We start from the raw sequence: 18249 nt of genomic DNA on the forward strand, positions 1-18249 counted from the left end.
CTGCCACTTGAGTTTAGATGAAGGTATGTCAACTTACTTGATCCTGGGGATCAACTTACTTGATTCTAGGGGATCAACTTATTAGATCATGGGGGATCAACTTATTAGATCATGGGGGATCAACTTGCTTGATTTAGGTAGGTGATCCCCAGGGAATCACAACAAAAACATCTCGATATCCGGGGTTCCATTGAGATGAACTTTGATCCCCTGGGGATCGAGTGAGTGGGACCATGACACCCCGGGGATCAGAGTGAAGGGGACTATGATCCCCTGGGGATCGAGTGAGTAGGACCATGACACCCCGGGGATCGAGAGTGAAGGGGACTGGATTCGAGTTAGGTGGAATCTGATCCCCGGGACACTAGCTATGTATCAAAACACTGGCAGCTTATAGCGTTGTAAATTGTAATATGTACGATATTGCAATAAAATGTGTAGTCTGATATGCTGTGGATGCTATGATCCACCCTGGAGGACCTGCAAGGCTTCTGGGACATAGTCTGTCTGCAAGTGAGAAACGTGGACGCGTTGTACGAACACATCGCCCAGCTGAAGGCCAATAACTGGCAGGAGGTATGAAATAAGATGTACAGACGATGGTTAGTTCGTTTCAGCGAAATGACCTCCACTGCTGGACAAAGGCACGGTAACAAAGGCCTCCCCCAAGGATTTCCACAACGACTTTCTAAGACCTTCAGATCGTCGGTGCACCTTGGGAGTCCTACAATACGTCTTCCAACCCGTGGTCGCCACTCGAGAATTTTTTGTCTCGGCATCAGCTCTACGAGTGCCTTGTGCACTGCCACTTGAGTTTAGATGAAGGTATGTCTACTTACCTTATCCTGGGGGATCAACTTACCTACTTAATCTGGGGGATCAAATTACTTCATCCCCAAGGGATCACAAGGTATACACCTTGATCCCCGGAGTTCCATTGAGATGGACCTAGATCCCCTGGGGAAAATGAGTGGGACCATGATACCTCGGGGATCAGAGTGAAGAAGACTATGACCCCCTAGGGTTCGAGTTAGGTGGAACCTGATCCCCGAGATACTATTGCAAACGAAGATGTATCATAAATCTACTCACTAATGTTATAAAGAGGAAAGATTTGATTGTTTTGACCGAAACTACTTTTATGTCATCATCATTATTAGCTTAGTCTCCAATACCAAAGCACGACCATCCCTAATTTTCCAAAAGCAACCAAAATCTCGTGCCGGATAGTATGAACATTTTCCTGGTCCTTCGAGCCGGATATTTGTGTACATTCTTTGGAATTTTATAATTAAGTCCTATTATGGAGAAACGTATTTATTTATTAAAATGAATTATGATCTATCGTTTTCCAGGTGTCATCCCCGACCCCTAAGCCGCCGTCCACACCGTCATCCAGCACGCCACGTGCTCGGGCACGCGCCACGCCTGCACTCAAGAATGAAAAGGCGCGCTTAGCGGCAGAAAAACGTGAGGCTGATCGGAAGGCCATGCTGGAACACAGGAGGTTTGTTGACATTTCTATGGTCGCCGGGGATCAAATAACTTGATCCCCAGGCGGTCACAGTAAAGATAGCTTGATCCACAAGGGATCTAGTGAGCGTAGCCATGATCCCGTTTCTATGATCCCCGGGGATCAAAGTGAAAATACACTGATTCACGGAGGATCAGAGCAAAATTACTTTGATCCCAGGGTATCATAGCAAAATGACCTTGATCTTCGGGGATCAGAGCAAAATGACCCTGATCCCCGGGGGATCAAGAGGTGGGGAGCATAATCCCCGGGGATCGAGCTTGGAGTATCATGATCCTTCGGGGATCGAGTGAGAGGAGACCTTGATCCCCGGGGATCGAGCTAGGAGTACCATGATCCTTCGGGATCGAGTGAGGGGTATCATGATCCCTGAGGATCGAGTGAGGAGAAACCTTGAGTCCGGGCGGGATTCGGTGAGAGGAACCCTGATCCCCTGGGGATCGAAACGAGGAAATCTTGATCCCATAAGGATCTAATGAGGTAGACACTGGTCTCCCGTGTATCCCCGACCCCCAAGCCGCCGTCCACGCCGTCATCCAGCACGCCACGTGCTCGGGCACGCGCCACGCCTGCACTCAAGAATGAAAAGGCGCGCTTGGCGGCAGAAAAACGGGAGGCTGATCGGAAGGCCATGCTGGAACACAGGAGGTGAGTAAGGGGAACCCTGCTGACCACCCTGAGAGGGAGACAGGTGTAACCTAATCCCCCTTGGAGGAAGATAGGTGTACCCAAATCACCCTTGGAGGGAGGTAGGTGTACCATAATCCCCTTTAGAGGGGGACAGGTGTACCCTAATCCCCCTTGGAGGAAGACAGGTGTAACCTGGTCCCCCTTGGAGGGAGGTAGGTGTACACTAATCACTCTTGGAGGGGACAGGTGTACCCTAATCACCGTTGGAGGGAGACAGGTGTACCCTAATCCCCTTCGGAGGGAGACATGTGTACCCTAATCCCTTTGTATGGAGACAGATGTACCCTAATCCCCTTCGGAGGGAGACAGGTGTACCCTAATTCCCCTTGGAGGGAGGTAGGTGTACCCTAATCCCTTTGTATGGAGACAGATGTACCCTAATCCCCTTGGAGGGAGACAGGTGTACCCTAATCCCCCTTGGGTGGAGACAAGATGTACCCTAATCACCCTTGGAGGAAGATAGGTGTACCCTAACCTCCCTTGGAGGGAGACATCTCTTATCCCCTTGGTGGGAGACAGGTGTATCCTAATCCCCTGATTCTCCTGGGAGGGAGACATGTATACGCTAATCCCCTGATGGAGCGAAAGAGAGTGACAGTAGGTCATGTTAGAACACCGAAGCTATTTGTGTTTCTATGATCCCCAGGAATCAACTAGTTTGATTCAGGTATCACAGTTAAAATAGCTTGATTCCCAGTGGCCTAATGAGGGCTATCGTTTTTATACTTAACAGTTGGCACCCCTGGCGATTGACAGGACCTTACTCTACAGTGGCGCCATCTTGATGAGTGCAAATGCGATAGTCCTCCTACCACTTTCGCGCTCACCAGTTGGTGCCACTGTCTTCGCTACTAGCAAGTGATAGGACCTTACTCTACAGTGGCGCTAACTGGTGAGCGCTAAAACGATAGCCCTCATTCACGCATTTTGAAATAATCAAAATGTTGACGTTTAGAAGAGTTTTGTTACGTGAATTAGTCCACAGGGGATCACAGTGAAGATAGCTTCACCCCGGGGCCGGGCTACAATACTCAACTACAATAACTAAACTAAATGTTTGTTCGCAGGCGCGTGGCTCGAGAAAGACAACTGGCGGCGCGTACCGCCGCTGCTTGCAGCCGCGAGCAAGATCAAGACATGGGCATTGAGGGTAGTCAGGTAATTATTGAAAAGTATATTTTTTTGTATCGAGAGCAGCCACATAATAAATTCATATTGACAAAATTAAGACATGTTTTGTGCAATCAGTGTTTTTAATTGCGCCATATTGCATGATTATGATATCAGTAACATTAAAAAAACATAATGGATTATTTAAACGCCAGACTTAATGAGCTTCAGACACGCATGCCAACTCTGTTACCACTATTGTAACAACCTTATAGACCTTAGGTTCTATAAAACGTTAAACGCGCGTAAATCAATTTAAATTAAAGCCTGGTCCGTGAGCACGTAGAATTTTGTCCAATGACCCCAAGCTACCCATCCTTATCGCTCGCGCGTAATTATGTTGCTGTCGCGACTGTGCGACGGGCGCCCGCAGTGAGTGTGCGAGCGCGACAGTAACATAATTACGCGCGAGCGATAAGGATGGGTAGCGTGGGGTCATTGGACAAAATTCTACGTGCTCACGGACCAGGCTTTAGTAATCAAAGCGAGTTACACTTTTTGTAGTAATGCCCAAACATTTTGCGCAATGTGTGTAATTAAAATTGTAATTTTTTGTGCCTACAGGAGGTAGAAATCTTCGTTGGAAAATGCGCGATGCCCGCAGCGGAGGCGCCGCGTGGAGACGCCGCCGAGCACCGGGACGCGCAGCCCTGAGACATGACCGCGCAGAGCCACAGACAAGCACCATAGACTAGCGACACTAATACACCATAGACAACCGAGAGTAGATGATACAACAACACAAGAAGACTAAAATCTGTGATTCAAATTGAGCCACAGATAAGCACCATAGACAAGCGACACCATAGACAACCGAGAGTAGACTATACAACAACACAAGAAGACTAAAATCTGTGTATAAAGAGTTTAGGTAAAAAAGTGATTCAAATTGAGCCACAGACAACACCATAGACTAGCGACACCATAGACAACCGAGAGTAGACGATACAACCATAAGCAGACAGAAGACTAAAATCTGTGTTTAAAGAGTTAAGGTAAAAAAATTGATTCAAATTGAGCCACAGATAAGCACCATAGACAAGTGACAAGACTAGAACCACAAAAACTGTGTTTTTAAAGGACTTTTTAGATTAAACGTGTTTGTAATTGAACCACAGACAACACCATAGACTAGCGACACCATAGACAACCGAGAGTAGACTATACAACAACACAAGAAGACTAAAATCTGTGTATAAAGAGTTTAGGTAAATAAGTGATGCAAATTGAGCAACAGACAACACCATAGACTAGCGACACCATAGACAACCGAGAGAAGACTATACAACCACAAAAACTGTGTTTATAAAGGACTTTGTAGATTATACGTGTTTGTAATTGAGCCACAACACCATAGACTAGCAAGACCATAGCAAACCGAGAATAGATGAGACAACTACCAAACCAGTGTTTTTAAAGTGCTTTCTAGATTAATGTTTCAAGTTGAGCCACAGATAAGCGAGACCATAGACAACGGACTTTAGTACCACAAAAACGACTTTGCAGGGAATTAGGTGTTTGAAATTGAACCATAGAAAAGTGACAGAATACTGTGGTACTATAGCATAGACCAGTGACAGCAGACTATGGAATCGCAGTGAAGTGACAATAAACTGTGGAGCCATAGACAAGTGACAGTGAACTATCGCGATCTGATTGCATGGAAGACAGATTTTGTATTTGAACAAGTAACCGAATAATTCGAAGAGTTTCCATATAAAAAGAATTACATACTTGTTGTCCTTTATGAATTTTTCAAATTCTCTCTCGCCACAAGATCGTAGTGGACCCAAAGTCAAGCGCATACATCGTTGAAATTAAAAACTTTATCCCCCTTATTGCAAAAAAGTGAAACCCGGTATGAACACTGGTTTAAAATTACATTTCCAAACTAAATGTCAATTTAGTTCAGAGTTCAACCAGTCTAACTTTTTGTAATATCCCTTATTGCATAAATGTAAATTATAGTCTAAAATATATGTACAGTCATACGCAAATGTGTCTAAGCTTCGACCTGTGTCGGTTATTTTACTAAAATCTGTCTATGAATTAAGATAATATGTACTTGTTAATGTAAATTAAATGTATTTTGCTGTCCAAAATGAAATAAGCATTTATCACGCTTCACTATAATGAAAGCTTTGCGGCCATTTTGAGGAATTTCGACTATTTGTATAAAAATTTGGAAAATCAAAAGACAAAATTCAAAAAATATCAATCAAAATCGTAACTTGTAAAAGTTCTGTGTAAAAAATTATGTACAGTCACCAGCATCTTAAACTAATATAAACTGTAAAAAAATATTTTGAACTCTAAATTGAAGACATTTATTTATTTGCTGTGGACTGTACTGTCTATTATAAATTGCTTTGCGAACAAATTGTACATAAATATACAAATATTTGACGAAAACGTGTAAAAAATCTACAAACACATCATGAGCTTGTAATATTTTATTTCCTCCGAATTTTATCAATGTTACCCCTCCCATTCTCATTGTTAAACCTTATTTATACTATACATGTTAATAAAAATAATATTTATGCTTGAAAACATCGAATTTATAATAATGGCATCTGAAAAAGCGGTCATGTGGTTTTGTAAATTCGTTAGACATTCTATTAGACTGTTATTAAAATAATAATATACTGTGGCAACACTGCGCATTTATAACATTTTTAGGCTGGCAACATTGTAAATATGATTGTGTATTGGGCGATGGTATGAAAAATCCATTTGACAAAAAGCACGGCGATATTTTCTTAACGAATTGATTGTATTTACGATGGAGTAGTAGAGTGAGATATACCTGTGAAGAGGGAGACAGCACAATTGGCTAGAAAAATATACATATTCATTTATTTGAAGGTCTGAAATAATAATATTTGCACATATTTTTCTAGCCAACTGTACTTTTAATAAATAATTATGATACTCAAATGGAATATAAAAAATCGTATTTTTACACCGTTTCTATTGTCATTTGTTTTTGTATTTGAAATTATGGATTGTCTGAATAAATTATTATGTTGAAGTGTACATTTTTTCCTTGTAGAATATATTGGCATTTAAGGCTGGTTACATATTTGCGTTATTTCTATTATAGTTTCAATTTATCAGTGGATTACCAGCAGAAGTATGCAATCACCTCTGTTTTGTTCCGAGCGATCTTAATTTGACTATTTCTAAAGCCAATAAAAAAATTTAATCGCAAGTGTGTAGCTGGCCTAACACTAAAAATAGTGGAATACGATTTTGTACATTCCTTATTTATTATTATATTTGACGACATCAAGTAATTAAGTATTAATCTATACCTTATTCTAAATCTTGCTGTTTTGCTCACACTTTTACTGAAATATGAAATAGATTATTGCACTTTTTAGGTGTACATCACTTTGAATATGTCTAACAAAATATGCGCTGGTTTGTATGTAATTTGAAAAAGGTAAATTAAAAAGAAGTTCAATTTATTCTTTTGCATAGGGTGACCATGAAATCGAGAGTAAGTTGGTATAAATTATATTGATATCAGTTGTTTGAATCTGTATTGCAATCTATCGATTTTTTTACCTCTTTATCTGCTTGCAATACTTAGTAGTTCAAAACATCTTCTATTCAATTACTTCTATTTATAAAAATGATGTCCTGTAACTAAACTACTAAATGTAAAATGATTGGAAATCTATCTTTTTCAAATGATTACACAATCGCGCATAATAATAATTAATTTCGTTATGTAGCCGGTAAGAATATGAAATAACCGAATTATTAAAAATTAGCAAAATTTACAAAAAGTATGCTTATGAATTTTACAGTTTACACTTTGGAATGCAGTTGACAATGTTCTTGTATAATTTATATTTGTTAAAATTTCTTGTAATATGTTATGTTTTTGATATTGGTTGATGTTCGTAAGACTTGTCAGGTACAAGTGTTAATTATTATGGCATTTTTTATGTATTTTATAAATTTTTAAGTACCAGAAATATATTGCTACTACATTTTAAACTTTTCCTGACCGAGGAGACAAATAATGAAATAATAATTCTCTTTTTTATCCAAACAATTTTTATTTAATGGTTAATTAACAGGTTGTTTAATATTATACCACGCAATTTGAATCAGTTTCAATAACTACAACTTCATTTTAAAAATCAAATTAAATCTTAAAATTAACTTAAAAAATAAACTTTAATGATAGAATATGAAAATAATTTTGTTAAAAAAACATAAACAACAATCAATTAAACTTATATTTTGGTCAATAGAACTCCGAAACAAATAATTTTAAAGCGAATAATTATACACTATGTGATCCTTTCATAAATATTTATCTGAGGCATTTCCAAAGTGTAGCCATCACAAAAATTATACTAAAATCCTTCACTCGCTTAAAAACAAAATCCATAGATATAATCCTAAAATGTATATCTGCTGAATATATTGTAACTATAATTATTGATTTTTAGATAATAATGCAAATAATTAGTCATTGGAATTACATAATTTTACTTGGAAATATAGTTTTAGTAAATTTTGTATGTTAAAATGTTTTTTTCTACTCAAACCCCCACCCCCAACATCATTATTATGGATACCGAATAAAAAGTATGCCAAACTCTTTAAGAAGTTCCTGTCTATCAAGGATTTCCCAGAAATCATCTTCCTCACATCCTTCGAGGCCATCGGTAGAGGTTATAGCGGACGCTATTTGGAGGAACAGTACCTCTAGTAGGAAAAACTTTCGAGTTCGTTTCGTTGCGTATTCAAAGTGTCATCGAAAAATTTTGTATGAAAAATTAAACAGCGCCCCCTAGGGCGGCTATAATATAGGGGGCGCTGTTTAATTTTTCATACAAAATTTTTCGATGACACTGAATACGCAACGAAACGAACTCGAAAGTTTTTCCTACTAGAGGTACAGTACAGTACCTCTGCACGAAAAACTTTCGACTTCGAATCGCCATCAAAAGATTAAGTATGAAAATATAAACAGCGCCCCTGTGAACGTGACGTAAATGTGAACTTATAGCACAGAATAATAATAAGTACTACGTACTTATACATAGTATGAGAAATGATACCACGAAACTAATTTAGACACGATATCGTTGAATTCGAAGATTGGGTATCGAATAAGCAAATGATTCGAAGACGACAGTTTTTTGTGCTTGAGGTACAGAAATGTGTAGAACTAGTTGTGGACTACCCACCACCTGAGTTCTTAGTTATTGCCCTGCTACATAATAAAAAAAGTCTTGTTGCAGTACAGTACAGTGGTTCTCAGTTTCCATCAAAGCAGATAGGAGAGATGTGTTTGAATAATAATATTATTCAAACATCTGCTAGTATTTTAGTTTATCTTTCAAAGAAAAGAGTTGAGTACCATTTGAGTAGAGTGAGTATTAGTAGGACGATAGTTCATTAATAATAATGAAAGAAGAACAGTTAAAACCACTGTAAGAAAACGTGGCGGACAGTTCAATGCAAAATGTGAGTGAAGAGTGTATTTTCACTACTACGCCTCTCTAAACAAATACTCATATTATTTAAGATAATCTATTTTTTACTATAAAATCTTGTCTGCGTGTGGTAACTCGGAAAAGTTTCACTATTTTAATTTGTAGTTTAAATTTCCCGCGTCCTTGACGTGCTGCAGCCATGAAGCTACAGATAAAAATGGAGGCCACACTCCGAATACCTACTTGAAGCACAAACTAAGTATCACTATCTCGCTCTCTGTGGGCAGACTCGCTCTTTCTAAATAAACAAAAAATATAAAATTGCTCAAATTCAATGAAACCAATGTAAAATCTTTATTTCTTGACATAGGTATCATTAAAAATGATAAGTGTAATTACTGGTAAAACGTTTTAGGAAGAAATTACTGTAAAAAATGTGAAAAATGTTTACAATGATCCAATGTCGGAAATCACGAAATAAACACTTACGCGTGGAATCTTATGTCACTTCCAGGACACCACGTACTACCGCAAGGGTTCCCTCTCAGACGCATAACATTTTTCATCATAATTTAGTTTGGCATAACAGTATTTGCATAAAGTTTTTTCGCATAAACTTTGATATGCATAGTTTTCTAAATGCATAATGATTTCTTAGGCATAATAATAACTTTCTCTAATTTTCAATACCATAATTTAAATAATCATAAATGTAAAGAACATAATTTTTATATACATAAAGTTTGTTTTAAATAAAATACTATAAACATAATTTAATTATTTATAACATTTAAAGTCATAAATATTGTCTATAAGAGCAACCAACATTGAAAAGTAAATAATTATGTATTTGTGATGTTGCGAACGAGCCAATTTTATACTCTTTGGGCCTATAGATTTGCAACAACTAAATTCTCTGTATCATTGTCATTTTTGTTCTTAATTTTTGACCTGTCTCTTAGAAAACTTAAGCTCGTAAAAATACATTCTGTTTGATCTCGAATCCCTCTTATCTATTATAACTAGGGATTGCAAATATTCGATAGATTTCTATTTCGAATATTCGAATATTTTTTCAGTGATATTCGAATATTATTCGAATATTCGAATACTTTCAAAAAAAATAAAAAGTACTTAAATTATCAATGTTTTATTGCTGGTTTTATTGCTTTAGGAACTATATTTTAACTATTTAACAATATAGTTTTTAAAACAGTTATAAAATTCTCACCATCATCATAATTTCAGCCATATAACGTCCACTGCTGAACATAGGCCTCTCCCAATGACTTCCACAATGACTGCTTGGCAGCGGCCTGTATCCAGCGCCTTCCCGCTACCTATATGAGGTATTCGGTCCACCTTTGTGGGTGGACGTCTCACGCTGCGCTTTTTGGTACGTGGCCTCCACTCCAGAACCTTGCTGCCCCATCGGCCATCATTTCAGCGTACTATGTGATCTGCCCATTGCCATTTCAGCTTGCTAATCCGTCGGGCTATGTCAGCGACTTTAGTTCGTTTACGGATCTCCTCATTTCTGATTCTGTCTCGTAAAGAAACCCTGAGCATAGCCCTCCCCATAGCACGCTGTGCAATTTTGAATTTATTTATAAGACCTATTGTAAGAGGCCACGTTTCCGAGCCGTGTGCCATCACTGGTAGAGGTAACACACACTGATTGAAGAATTTCGTCTTTAGGCACTGAGGTATTTTGGACGAAAAGATGTTGTATAGTTTCCCGAACGCTGCCCAGCCGAGTTGGATTCGACGATGTACCCTTTTCTCGAAATTTAATCTACCTAGCCGAATCGTTTGTCAGAGGAAGACATACTTGTCAACAGTCTCGAGAATCGAGCTCTAACCGAAACATGGACGTTGGACCTAAGCTTCGTTTTGTCCACGTACATCCGAAGGCCTGCCTGTTGAGAGACTCGATTAAGGTCTTCGAGCATTGTGCCAAGGTCTTCAAGCGATTCTGCCATGATCACAATATCGTCAGCAAACCGAAGCTGAGTGATTGAAAGGTAATTATGCCTAATCCTTTCCATTCAAGTAGCTTGAAAGCGTCTGCCAATGCAGTGGTCAACGGTTTCGGAGATATAACATCTCTCTGCCTCACGCTTCGCTGCAGAGGAATCGCTCTCGTGCTCTGCTCATGTACTCGGCTCGACATGGTAGCGTTTTTGTGCAGGCATTTCAGCATCTCGATATACCGATAGTCAATACGGCACCGCTGAAGAGACTGCAGCACTGCATAAGTATCGATCGAATCAAAGGCCTTCTCATAGTCCAAGAAAAGCATCACCACGCTTCTATCCCATACCTCTGGCGTTGTTCTTTAGAGTAAGACGGGACGAGTTTCGGTGTTCCACCCGCGTTCAGAAGCTCCCAGGTTATTCCGTCATCACCCGGTGCCTTGTTGTTCTTTAGCTGTTTGAGAGCCTTCCTAATCTCGTATAGGCTGATATACGGGATGTCTTTGGTATAGTGTCGCGTTAACCTAGCACTTGCATCTGTTGCTGAGTTATTAACAGGTTTGGAGGTATGTAGCTGTCCATAAATCTTTTCGATCTCACCCAGAACCTCGGCTTTTGTTGACATTACCGTCCGCCGTCTTCAGCATCGTTAGCTGACTTTGCTTAATAAAGTTGTCTCTTTCAGGTAATTTGGAACCTTGGTTTCGCAAGACAACTTATTGTTCACCAATGAAGTCGGAAGCATCAATGACTAGTTCTTTTAGTTGGTGATATGTATTTGATGCCTCCAACCACATTTGCAAACACTAAGTGGTCTTCGTTCTATCTTTTCTGTTAATTTTTGTAATATTCGAATATTCGAATACGTGTTAATTTACTATTCGAATATTAAATTTGGAATCTAAATTCGAATATTCGAATATTCGATTGCAACCTCTAATTATAACGCACATATTATACAGTCCACATTTCTTTTACAACATTAAGCTTGCCTGGTCTGAAATTATGTTGATCCCGACTGGCCGTGGTCTCTTCCACGTGGTACTAGTCTGCCCTATACTAGAGTGTAATTTAAAAGCCGGAGGCGCGGAGGGAGTGCGGTCCTCGCTCGCTGTAACTCGCGAGCATGGCATGCCGGGTATATGTTACGCCAGAGCGGAAGGACCGCACTTCCCGCAGCGCCGGAGATAAGGCAATCCTAATGCTTGCTTGCATGCTTGCTTGCTTGCTTGCATGCATGCTTCCTTGCTGCTTGCTTGCATGCTTGCTTGCTGCTTGCTTGCAGGCTTGCTTGTTTGCATCCTTGCTTGCATGCATGCTTACATGCTTCCTTGCAGCTTGCTTGCATGTTTGCATTCTTGCTGTTTGATTGCATGCCTGCTGCTTGCTTGCATGCTTGCTTGTCTATTTATATTTGTTAACTTATATTTTATGTGTAACATTTTTATATTTCATATTTGTTAAAATTATGGTATTTTGTATATTATGAATGGTAATATTTATGGCATTGGTTTAGATGCCAATAAATGTTATGCCTAGAAATCGTTATTAAAAAAACAATAATACAGAAAAAATATATACTAAAATATTATTATAATAAAAGTGGTTATGGCAAAAAAATATATGCCTTATGATTTATTCTGTATGAACGTTATGCGAAATGATGAGTATGCCAAAAAACTTTATGCACTAAATGATGAGTATGCCAAAAAACTTTATGCACTCTTAAATTATGACAATATTTTTTATGCAACCGAATATGGACCCCTACCGCAACCACGCACTACAAAATTTTGCACCAATTCTTGTTTTTTTTATTTTATTTTATTACGTATACAAAACAGGACAATGTCCTAAGCAATACAATGACAATATGAAATAAAAAGCAAAACCAGACATTATCCCAAAGCATGTATACACAACATGGAATATTGCCAAGCAGTTGTTGTAAAAATCATGCAAATGAATCTAAGCCTAAAACTATTACAATTTTATTAAAAATATAGTTAAATTAATGTTACAGTCAGTTAACATTTTCTAAAAGGATGCCAATTGTTGACTTTTTGAATCGAGGTAAATTATCATTAAATATATCTATTTTATTGTGATTAGAAACTGTGATTTCGTTGTACAGGCGACACATTCTTACAATAGGATTGAAATAAGAAGTGTTGTTTTTGTAAATCTGAAGAGTGAAGGTGTTTGAGAATGGACAACGAGATCTGGGCTTAATATTCAAATTGATAGAGGAGAGAAGACTAGGGGAGTCTGTGCGTGAGTTTATAATTTTAAAAAGCTGCACCATGTCGTGACACTTACGTCGAGTCTCGAGGGTCACGACGTTAAATTTCATCAGTCTATCGCTGTATTTTGGTAAGGTTCTACTAAGTCCAAGCCGATAACAAAGGATGCCCAAGAATCTCTTCTGGATACTTTCGATTAGGTTGGTGTGAACTGCATAGAATGGAGACCAAACTGATGAATTATATTCCAAGATAGTTCGTACAAGGGAAAAATAGAGGCAAAGCAAACTGCGAGGTCTTCTAAAGTCTTTCGTAGTTCTGCTTAAAAAGCCAAGAAGTTTTGAGCATCTGGACACTATATCCTCATAATGAGCATGGAAACTAAGCTTTTCATCAAATATAACTCCAAGGTCACGAGCAACACTTTTTCTGTGAAGCACCTGTTCGTTTAGTTGGTAGTCAAACCTGATTTTATCCCTAGTACTCCCAAATGTTAGAACAAAACACTTTCCGACATTTAGATGCATTCGATTCTGAACGCACCAACTCTGGATCGAATCTAGGTCGGTCTGGAGGGTCCCACAATCCCTGACACTCTCAATAATTGAGAAAACTTTAAGGTCGTCTGCGTACAGTAGACAGGGGGATTGAATTTGGTCTACAAGGTCGTTTATAAAGGCAATAAAAAATAATGGGCCCAGATGTGAACCTTGCGGCACTCCGGAACTTACTGGTGTAGATGAAGACGTAAAACCCTTCAGAGCAACCAACTGACTTCTGTTATGCAAGTAAGATTCAACCCAACGCAACAAGTTACCATGAATGCCAAAAGATGCCAATTTTGCACATAACAATCTGTGATTTACTTTGTCGAATGCTTTAGAAAAATCTGTATATACGCTGTCAACCTGCGCTCTCTTGGCAAAAGCATTACAGAGGTAGTTTTTGTATTCGAGCAGATTAGATGCAGTGGATCTGCTTTTAACGAAACCATGCTGCTTAACAGAGAGAAAGGGATAGATGTGGTGATACAGGTGATCATAGACCAGCGACTCGAACAATTTACCAAAACAAGAAAGTATACTAATTGGACGATAATTTTCACAATTAGATCTGTCGCCAGATTTATGGATGGGAATGACGTGTGCCATCTTCCATTCAGAAGGAAAAACTCCCATTTGGATCGAAGCATTGAAAATGAGACAGAGTGGCACACTCAACTCCTTGTCGCATCTTTTGATTAGAAGTGGAGGTATTCCATCCGGACCGGCTCCCTTATTGGCATCAAGCCTCGCAATCCGTCTCTCAATGTCTTCGCGAGTAATCACAATATTTCTTAAAATATTGTTACTGCGAATCGAAGGCACATCAATGTCTGCAAGATTAGTATCTTCCTCATATACAGAGCTAAAGTAGTTACAGAAAAGCTCGCATATCTCACTCTGGTCACATGAGATTCGATTACCATAATAGACAGTTTGGGGGATGGTACCAGAGTTTTTCTTTTTATTATTTACAAAACGCCAGAAATTTTTGACATCGGTGTCCAGAGATGACTCGACTGAAGAAATGAAAAGCTTGTAATCCCTTACCATTAGATTCTTACAGCGTGCACGAAGCAAGGAAAACGAATCATAGTCACGTGGGTTTTTGAATTTTTTGAAGCACCGGAAGTATTTTAATTTTTCTTTTAGACAGTTCTTTAAGGCTGATGAGAACCATTTTGGATATTTATTAGATTCACACTTGACTAAAGGAGTGTGTTTGTTTATTATTCTTCTAAGTTCGGAGTAAAATACGTCAATCATATCATCAATATTTTGAGATCGTAAAATTTGCTCCCAATCGGTTGATACCAGGTCAGTACAAACCGCGGAAAAGTCACATTTGCGGAAATTTGGGCGCTTTTGGCATTTATTACTTTTGAGTGTTTTGATGTTGAATTTATTTACGTCTATATCTGCCACTATAGGGGGATGATGCCTATCCTCCCGACTAAGCGGATCAGCTCGACAGAGCCGAACGCTGTCAGCACTAAACATTAAAAGGTCCAGAAATCTACCATTGCAATTAGGGACGTCGTTGAATTGATAGAGATTGCAAAAGGTGACCGTCTCACACAGAAGATCAGCCTTCCGACCATGAGGCTCAGACGGCGTCAAGTAATTATAGCCAGGTGGTTTGATCCATTGGACATCGGGAGTATTAAAATCTCCCAAGCACAGAAACTCCTCAGTGTCACGAAACTGTAATATAACTTTATGGAGATTAGTGTAAAACTCATCAATGAGCTCCAGAGATAAGTCAGGCGGGAGATAGCATAGACAAATATTGATAGGCTTTGCCCCTACGGATTCAGAAAAAATTGTAATCCATAGATCCTCAACCCCACTCTCCCATGAAACCCGATGAGCAAAACGAAGACTCTTTTTGAGAGCAATAAGAACACCTCCACCCTCAGACTTCTGAACCATTGACTTGTACCTGTCTCGCCTCACAACACTATAACGAGAATCAAAAAGTTCTCCATCAAAAACACCAGCGTTAAGATTAGTTTCAGAAAGGCAAATTATATCATAATTGCTATTAAGTACATTCAGGAATAAGTCTTTAGCTTTTGATCTAATGCGATTAACATTCTGATAGTAAATTAACATAAAAGAAACCTGGAAGAGGTCCAAATACAAGGAAAACCGAGAAATTTTAAATAACTACTATGTACTTAAGTTCCTAAAGCTTATCCAAGGTGTCCGTGCTTTTAACATGAACACAAGCTGCTGTATCCTCCTTGCGCATATAGACACGCCCGTATTTGACCCAAACGTATTTGTAATTCTTCTCTCTGGCCGCTTTTCTAGCAGCTGCGTGTAAAGCTTTGCAGTCCGGAGAGAGGTGTTCGGTAATATAGATTCTGTGCCTTTCTGTGGGTAGCCCGAGATGGGTAGTGTCCAAGGGCTCGTTCTTGTGCTGCTTGTTATAACGATGACACGCAGAGAGAACCTCGTCCCTCAAACGCGGATTGACCAGTGTTACGAGTATGTTACGAGGTCGGTCCGAGGAGGGGTTCAGCTTGGCGACTCTACGACAAGAATGGATTTTGTCATCAGTCATTTGAAGATTAATAGCTTTGCAAAGGTTTTGAAATATGGCAGACGGATTCTCATTTCGACTCTCGGGTACTGCTTGAATCTCTATGTTCTGATTGCGCGACATCTTTTCTATAGATGCCAGACGGTTATTCAATGAATTGAGTTGAGTTTGAAGTTGAGAGTTCTTAGCCTCAAGATCCTTGATAATTCGTACTTTGTTGTCTATCTCGTGTTTCAAAGATGATTGTCCTTCGCATATAAAATCTGTGGTGACTGTAAAGTCTTCTTTAAGCTTTTGCATTTTGGAGTCCATCTCCGCTTGAACTAAATTGTGAACATCGGTCTTAACTGTTTCTCTGAAGTTGTCTGTGAAGACAGCCAGGTACGCCTGCAGTTTTTGATCCAGCAAAGCACTGATTTTATCCATAGTCACGACGTCACTGTCGTGACCAGAAGGTGGTGGAGATACTACAGTCGATTTATCCGAGATTTCGTACGATATATTCATCGACTCATCAGCAGGGGGCACTTGTGTAAGTCGGACTGGTGTATTAATGTTTCGCCTTGAACGCCTGGTTATGTTGTTACAGCTTGGGCATATCCAACTTGCTCGGTAGTCAGCTTGCAATGACGAGTATTGTTCTTTACTAATGCCCAAGCACTCGATATGATATTTGCTGCGACACTGTCTACACTCCAATTTGCTATCCCGGCCGAGTACTGCATTTCTACAAGCGGAGCAATGCATCCTTTTATAATTTGTAATTAAAAATAAAACCAAAAAGTTTCCGGGCGTCCGGATTTGAACTCGGGTCCGCACGATATAGACAGACGTTTACGCCGCAAGGCCAATTGCACTTAATGCGATCGGACGAAACACGCAAACTGTTTACGCATGAAGTTGCTTCTGTCAGTGTCCAGTGGGTACTTGTGTTTTTGTCAGACAGAAAAAATATATCGAACTGACCGTCCGTCCAATTTATAAGCAAAACACAAATCAGTATTTTCAGTTTTTCGTAACTGACACAATCCAAATCACTTTAATTATTGTTTCACATGATTGTCACTTAGGAGACGCAAGTTTTTACACAAGTTTATCACTGATTACAATGCTTTAGACTCATTTTTGGAATTAAATAACAGGAGCCAGTTTTAACAATGTTGCTCGGATGACAAGCGCGGTAAAAAAAAAAAAAGAAAAAAAAAAAAAAAAAAAAAAAAAAAAAATGTGATAAAACAATGATTATTTGTTACGTTATGTAAATTCTTCGAAATAGCCAATTCACTAACCAAATCAGAAGTTAAACAAATAAATAATTAATATTTGAAACTAAGATTACCTAGTTAAATAAAAAATCACAAAATTGTCGGCCATTTGGGCTTAATGTGTTGGCGAATCAGGGAATTACAGTCCCAATTCCTGGGTAATCGGTACCATGTGGCAACATCGGCCCAATCCGGCCCATCATGGCGGTTGTTTACTATTTTGTTTATTAAGCAGTTAATTTCGTTTGAGATTGTTTACAGGAAATAATCATTGTTTTATCACAAGAATTGGTGCAAAATTTTGTAGTGCGTGGTTGCGGTAGTACGTGGTGTCCTGGAAGTGACATAAGATTCCACGCGTAAGTGTTTATTTCGTGATTTCCGATATTGGATCTCATTGTAAACATTTTTCACATTTTTTACAGTAATTTCTTCCTAAAACGTTTTACCAGTATTTACACTTATCATTTAATGATACCTATGTCAAGAAATAAAGATTTTACATTGAGTTTCATTGAATTTGAGCAAATTTATATTTTTTGTTTATTTAGAAAGAGAGAGTCTGCCCACAGAGAGCGAGATAGTGATACATAGCTTGTGCTTCAAGTAGGTATTCGGAGTGTGGCCTCCATTTTTATCTATAGCTTCATGGTTCCAACTTCCTCCATTTTTATCTTTAGCTTCATGGCTGCAGCTGCTCTTGTTTTTTTTTAATTATAGGTATGGTCAATGAAACTGCACTTATTAAGCCACTAAATTCGATTATGATTCTGTTTGGAGATACCTCACTATAGATGTTTTTCTTCAAAAATCATG

At 38.8% G+C, this 18249-nt stretch overlaps 2 protein-coding genes across 2 annotated transcripts; one reads left to right on the plus strand and one right to left on the minus strand.

Moving 5' to 3' along the window:
• Positions 1 to 465: 465 nt before the first annotated feature.
• Positions 466 to 7946, plus strand: LOC135084791 (disks large-associated protein 4-like; the record flags this gene model as incomplete). The annotated part of the gene is made up of 4 exons (XM_063979529.1): positions 466 to 576; positions 1356 to 1507; positions 3292 to 3382; positions 3959 to 7946. Coding segments are annotated over 4 exons (444 nt in total), but the record flags the coding sequence as incomplete, so codon positions are not given.
• A 7862-nt stretch (positions 7947 to 15808) lies between these two features.
• LOC135084792 (uncharacterized) lies at positions 15809 to 16594 on the minus strand. Its single transcript, XM_063979530.1, has one exon. It carries the CDS (start codon positions 16592 to 16594, stop codon positions 15809 to 15811), a length of 786 nt encoding a protein of 261 aa, XP_063835600.1.
• Between the last annotated feature and the right edge of the window lie 1655 nt (positions 16595 to 18249).

The sequence above is a fragment of the Ostrinia nubilalis genome, chromosome 27 (genome assembly GCF_963855985.1).
Source record: "Ostrinia nubilalis chromosome 27, ilOstNubi1.1, whole genome shotgun sequence".
Lineage (NCBI taxonomy): Eukaryota > Metazoa > Arthropoda > Insecta > Lepidoptera > Crambidae > Ostrinia > Ostrinia nubilalis.

Coding starts and splice junctions, on each gene's coding strand:
- LOC135084792 (XM_063979530.1), bottom strand. CDS start 16,594: ATGGATAAAATCAGTGCTTTGCTGGATCAAAAACTGCAGGCGTACCTG.